The 6,455-nt window shown below is 43.2% G+C and overlaps 1 protein-coding gene across 1 annotated transcript in view; it reads right to left on the bottom strand.

Moving 5' to 3' along the window:
- Positions 1-2,317: 2,317 nt before the first annotated feature.
- LOC114634904 (oogenesin-3-like) overlaps positions 2,318-6,455 on the bottom strand; it is a 9,838-nt gene continuing 5,700 nt past the window's right edge. Inside the window, exons 2-4 of the mRNA XM_028783503.1 lie at positions 4,332-4,620; positions 3,337-3,897; positions 2,318-2,888 (exon numbers count right to left, since the gene is read on the bottom strand). Of these exons, the coding sequence (XP_028639336.1) occupies positions 2,318-2,888; positions 3,337-3,897; positions 4,332-4,620 (1,421 nt within the window). The remainder of the gene's footprint in view (positions 2,889-3,336; positions 3,898-4,331; positions 4,621-6,455) is intronic.

The following is a 6,455-nucleotide window of genomic DNA, read 5'->3' as shown; positions in this document are numbered from 1 at the left end:
CAGTTTCCAGAAAGCAACTTATACAAGAGTAGAGCCTACTCCTCAGTAGTGATAAACAGATAAGAGTATAACCAATGGTATAGTTCAAACTTATGAATTTTGCTTTTAATTTACTAAAAAAAATTAAAGATTCACTTAAATTACTTAAGACTACCAGAAGAGAACATCCTCCATCAAAAAATTATGGCCAGAAAAAAAAAATTATGGCCAGTCTAGCTCATGCTGCATCAGGGGAGCCGTCTCATTTGTCATTCCTCAGGTGTTTCTCTGCTCTGGCCAACCCTGGACAGAAATGGCTGACGGGTAGCTCTCAGAGGATGGGAGCAAGCAAGTTCAGTCAGATCCTAAGACAATTTGTGTCGTTGTTCTGTAAGTCAAAAGACATGTTTGGTGGGAAAATTCTTTCTCACTCTTCATGCACACTAGGTGACAAGGACTCTATTATCTTTCTTTTCATTGCTTTAAGTCCTGTGTATATAAAGTTGCAAGACTGTTCTGAATATTTTCTTCGTTTGTTTTTTTTTTTTTGAGAGATTTTTTGTGTGTGTAGCCCTGGCTGTCCTGGAACTTGCTGTTGACCAGGCTGGCCTTGGACTCAAGAGATTCACTTGCCTCTGTCTCCTAAGTACTATGGATTGAAGGCATGTGTCACTTTCTCGATTGTACTTTAGATCTTAACATATATTTTAATAATTTTACAAAATGCTTGGTCTCAGAGGACTGAGAGAAACCCATATTTAATTCTATTCTATCACTTTAAGGCTGTGACCCCTTTTCAGTGGAAAGGACCCCCTAAGCCCCTAATTTCTATTAAAGAAAAAAACTTTTCTTACCTTCTTTTCCTATGTTCATTCCCCCCATATATATGTACTTGAAAGGGGGTGGGTCTCTGCAAGTAGATAAAAATGTTGTGCAGATTTACTTCAACCTGGATCAGCTTTCAGGAAGTCTAATCCCAGTCAGTTCATTGTCAGCATATTTAAAATACTGTGCAACTTGGGAAAAGGTTTCCAGGCAACAATTAGTCCAATTCCAGGAGTGTAATAATGCTTAAGGTGTGACTATATAGAAACTATTTTACAAAGTACACGCAACCAAGAGGATGGCTTGTTTAGCTAAAAGGTGTGGTCTCTGAAAACAAAGATGTCAGCAGACCATAAAGTATGTGTGACATCTTTTATTTTGTTTCATTTTTCGAGACAGGGCTTCTCTGTGCAGGCCTGGCTGTCCTGGAACTCACTCTGTAGACCAGGCTGGCCTGGAACTCAGAAATCCTCCTGCCTCTGCCTTCCAAATGCTGGGATTAAAGGCGTGCACCACCATTGCCCGGCGTGACTTCTCCTTTAAAGATAGGTATGTGACATCTCCTTTAAGGATAGGTAATGGTCTAGGGAGGGAACAGTCTAGAATAACCATTCTGGGGAATTTGGGTGAGGTCTGCCTTCACAGATAACAAGGTGGGTGAGGTCTGTCTCCATAGATAGCAAAAGTTACCAGGTCCTTAAAAAAAAACCCACTCAGCTTTCTGCATGAAATGCAGGTTTGTTTTTATCTCCTGCATTGAGGAAACACCCCTACATGATTAACTCCTGGTTCTTAGTGCTTCTGAGTACAATGACCTCTGTGCCCTCCTCCAGGTTCTCTGTACTCCAGGCTTCCAGGGTCCAACTGTACCTTTCTTTACAGCTGCCATTCTAGGAAAACCCTCAGTAACTGGAACTTCAGAGAACAATATTTACAAGCCTTTAACTGTCTCTCCAATTAAATAATCACTTTAAAATGCATGATTGTCTTTTTGACTCTCCCTGCCTCCTGTGCCCTCGTTCCATTATTTTCCATGTCAATCTTAAGTCCCTGGGATCTAAACTCCCACAGGGCAATTTCTTTCCTATGTGAAGCCACATCCCCTGGGACTTCTTGATGACAGACCTATCTATAAAATGCCATGACCTGCACAACTTTAAGATTGACCTCATTTGGGTGATGAAGAATCAGGTATTGAAAGGCTGGGAATGGGCAGGGCAGTGGTGGCACACGCCTTTAATCCCAACACATGGAAGGCAGAGCCAGGCGGATTTCTGAGTTCAAGAGTTCGAGGTTAGCCTGGTCTACAGAGTTCCAGGAGAGCCAGGGCTACACAGAGACCCTGTCTGGACAACCACCCCCCCCCAAAAAAAAAAGAAAATAGAAAAGGCTGGGAACAACTGGGCTGTGTGCTCTGATGGAGATGCACTAGCATCCCTAAGTAAATCTTTATTATATGCAAACAAGGACATACAGTGTTCCATTCCTGGGAACTGAAGCAACCTTATTCTACTTAATGACAAAGGCAATCTGTGGCCCCCAGGTTAGAATAATAACAGGAATGTGAACACTCCCAGCAAGATCTTGTAGCAAAGGAGACTTTCTTGGGCTTCCTTAGGGCCCTAAGTAGATCCAGCAGCTCTGGACAAAATTGCTTAAATTTGTCTTTAAGTATCTTGTTACCCTCATAGCATTCCAGAGGGGCAGGGTACAGCTCCTCGGTCAGCTGGCTCAGCTTGGCTGTGTGACAAAGAAGGTCCTTCAGGACAAGCAGAGAGATATGATCATTCTTATAAAAGTTGACTTTGAGGAGCCGGGAGCATTTGCTCAGGGCAGGCAAGAGGGCTTTGAAATGAGAGTCTGTCATCCCACACTGCTCCAGTTCCAGAATTTGTAGGGTACTTGAGACATTCTCAAGGATGAGCCCCGGAAGCTTAGGGAGTATATCACATAGAAAGATACCATTCAGGTTCAGATGCTTGAGCTTACGAATATTCACACAATGGGGCAGGTACTCGAAGTCCGACTGTAAGAGGCGATGGCAGCCAATAATTGACAATGTCTCCAAAGGGGTTGTCAGGCAGCTAGGGAAATAACAAGAGATTATTTTTGCAAAATCGTATGTAAGGGGATTTTGGTGGGTTTGAAAGCATGGCAGGCAACACTTGTCCCAAATTTAATCTGTCTATGATGGGTGCAGCTTCATCCTAGGGGTGTTGCTGAGAGACGTTTGATCTGTTCCCTCCCACAACTGTGTCCACTTGCCCATCTTCAAATCCAGTGTCTCACATTTCCCATCATCTACTCAACCTCTTTCTGGACTCAAACCTACCTTTCACACGTGAGCAATTAGAAGCATGCCAGTACATAGTCACACATATATATCTGAGCACAGAACTCAGTCTGTTCAGATATGCTATGTAAGTCTCTAACACTGCTAGGTTTGCAGTGGTCAGATCATCAAGATCTTACTAATAAGGAAAAGGAGATGTGGTGTCTATGGTCTGGAGAATGCTCTTCATCCTCCCTTACCTGAGCCACTTGTCAAGGGAGTCTTCTAGAAGGTAGATATCATTCAAACAGAGATTCTGGAGACGGACGAAGTTGGGGAGCATAGAAAGCAACGTGCTATGCCACTCATCTTCCTGGTCTTCACAAGTAGTAGCACTGAAGGGCTCCTGAATTCCCTCTAACACGAGGGTCTGAAGATTACTCATCTGCTCCAGGTAAGGAACAAGATCTACCAGGAATTCAAGCAACCACTGACTCAGCCGTAGCTCCAGGATACAATTCAAATCCACCAATTTTAAGACCTTTCTGACAGTAGAGACTGGTAAGGCACAACTGTGCAGCTTCCTGCAGCATAGATGAACGGAAGATTTTCTCTGCTTAACCCATTGCAACAAATATATAATCCATTCATCTAAACCGGCCTCTGTGAGTTCAAAATCAGTTACCACCTTAAAATATAGCCTCCTCCTAGGGTGAGGACACGTCTGTGGTGAGCCGTTATCTTCATGGGATCCAACCTGTATGCTGTTGAAATTATACTTCACATTCCTCCTCAAATCAAGCATTCTGAGTTTGCACCTACTGTGGATGAAAAGGGTAGAATTCTCAGAAGACACACCTTAGAGTCTACTTCTGGTCCACATCTCACACTTCAGCTATCCCTTCCAAATGTCTTTTCCCCTATGCCAAGTATCAACCCTTGAGTCTCATGTTCAGGTAAAAAGGAATATTTGCAAGAAAATCAGCTGCAGCCCTGTCTGTCTTCCCTTCATTCCATTTCATTCAAGTTCCAGTCTCATTCCACTTACTCCTGTGTGACAAACAGGGACAGTTTTATTCCTCAGAAGCTATGTCCTTTGAATTTCCCATCATTTTCCCTGATGGCTGAGGCCGAGCCCAAGATTCTACAACCCTCTATGCTGATGCTATCAGAAGCCTCTGACCCACCTTTGGACAAATATTCCCTGTCCCCAGATGTTCCTTCTCTGCACACACAGAACCATCCTCCACCCTACCTGGAATGAACCTTCTTCGTTAACAGGACATTCAACCCATCAAGCAGTGCTTTCAAAGTCTCCAGGTCAAGGTTATCTATCAGGGCTCCAACAGGAAGGTATGGGAAGGGCCAGGCAGACACCACTGCAGTCAGGACCTTTGTATGCCTGTCTGTGAAGCCTCCTTTGAACAGTGTTGAAAATAGATGAATAGGTAGTTGCTCCAGAGCAGAAATGACTAAAGCTTCCTCTGTCAGTAGACTGTGTCTTGCCAACTGAAAGAGTGTGGATGGGGTGCCGCTCATTGTGACTGGTTTTCAGGGAAAATGATTCTGGGAAGCATAAAAAACAAAAACAAAGACATCATTCAGAAAACTTTTGAAAGTCTATCTTCCACACAAAGGCTTCTCTGGACAAAATCACTGCTGTGATGGTAGAGGTTGCAGGTTATGCATTTTGATCACTGGATGTTAGTTTTAAAGCCATACTTCTATCTGGTGTGTGAAGTCTCTCCAAAGTATGCTCTTTCCCAAATACACCCATCAAATTCCAATCACCGCTCAGATGAATACACCCTACTCAGAAGGGGTCATCAAGGAAGCCCACAACTTAATGATAGACTGTTCAATACTCCAGGCCCTCAGGAGACAATTTTGTTATTGCTATAGTATCTCAGCCCTTGCTATCTTGAATCTAGCTGTGTAGATCATTCTGCCTCTTGCACAACCATATAAGGCTTAAATTGGCCCAAATATCACAAGTTGGGTGTTGCTGGCACAAGCCTTTAATTCTCTTGATCCTACACTCAGGAAACAAGTCTATGATTTCTAGACAAGCCTGGTCTACAGAGCCATTTCCAGGACAGCCAGGGCTACCCAGAGAAACCCTGTCTCAAAACCTTCACCGAACACCACCAGAAAGTCAAGACTGGAACTTTCCTCAGAATTTTCTGGAGTTCAATGTTACCCTGATATTCAGAGTGGGACTGTCTAAAAAATAAACACTGAAACTATAGACTCAAAAAACTGACTTGTAGGCTGGAGAGATGATTTAGTGGTTAAGAACACTGGCTGGCGAGGCGGTGGTGGCGCACCTTTAATCCCAGCACTTGGGAGGCAGAAGCAGGCGGATTTTTGAGTTCAAGGCCAGCCTGGTCTACACAGTGAGTCCAGAACAGCCAGGGCTACACAGAGAAACCCTGTCTCGAAAAACCAAAAAAAAACCCAAAAAACAAAAAAAGACACTGGCGGCTGTTCTTCCAGAGGTCCTGAGTTCAATTCCCAGTAACTACATGGTGGCTTACAACCATCTGTAATAGGATTCGAAGCCCTCCTCTGCTATGTCCTATGGGGACAACAATGTACTCACATACATAAAATAAATAAATCAAACAAACAAACAAACAAACACTGGGCAGTGGTGTCACACGCCTTTAATCCCAGCGCTTGGGAGGCAAAGGCAGGCAGATTTCTGAGTTTGAGGCCAGCCTGGTCTCCAGAGTGAGTGCCAGGACAGCCAGGACTACACACAGAAACCTTGTCTCTAAAAAAAAACAAAAAACAAAAAACAAAATATAAAGCAAAAAACAAAATGGCTAGCTATAAGCAACACATACTGGCCTGATGGTTAGCTGGCCCTTGGGTTGGTGAGTCAGCAGAAGCTCTGTGAATTCAGTCTTTCTCTCAAAAATATAATCAGTTAACTAAAGATATATACAAATGACACATTGAAGTAAACTTAAAGCTAGATTCTACTGAGTGAAATAGAGTACCCCAAATGAATTAAGGAATTTACCTGATCTGAACACGTTAAAAATCTCTAGATCCTAGCAGGGATAAGCGGTGACTCCAAGTGGCTCTAGGCTCCAAGTCCCTGAGGGTTTCTCTGGCTGCTGTATTTATACCTCCCACTGTACCCTCCCATTTGTAGCCATACCCTCCCAACCAAAGTCTACAGTCAGAGTTAAAAGTTGGATCCAACACACTTTATCATTTGGGGATTTAGATGGTATCAGGGTGGACTGGATAAAATCTCAATCCAGGAAAAGAAGTTAAACTAGAGCAATAAATAGTAACCAACTCCATTCATTGACACAACTAATGAACACTGACTTGTTAGTTATGGATATAGGGACTTTGTTTTGCT

This window comes from Grammomys surdaster, unplaced genomic scaffold (genome assembly GCF_004785775.1).
Source record: "Grammomys surdaster isolate TR1022 unplaced genomic scaffold, NIH_TR_1.0 1139, whole genome shotgun sequence".
Lineage (NCBI taxonomy): Eukaryota > Metazoa > Chordata > Mammalia > Rodentia > Muridae > Grammomys > Grammomys surdaster.
Note: the sequence above shows the minus strand (reverse complement) of the source record. Positions and strands in the feature narration are given on the sequence as shown.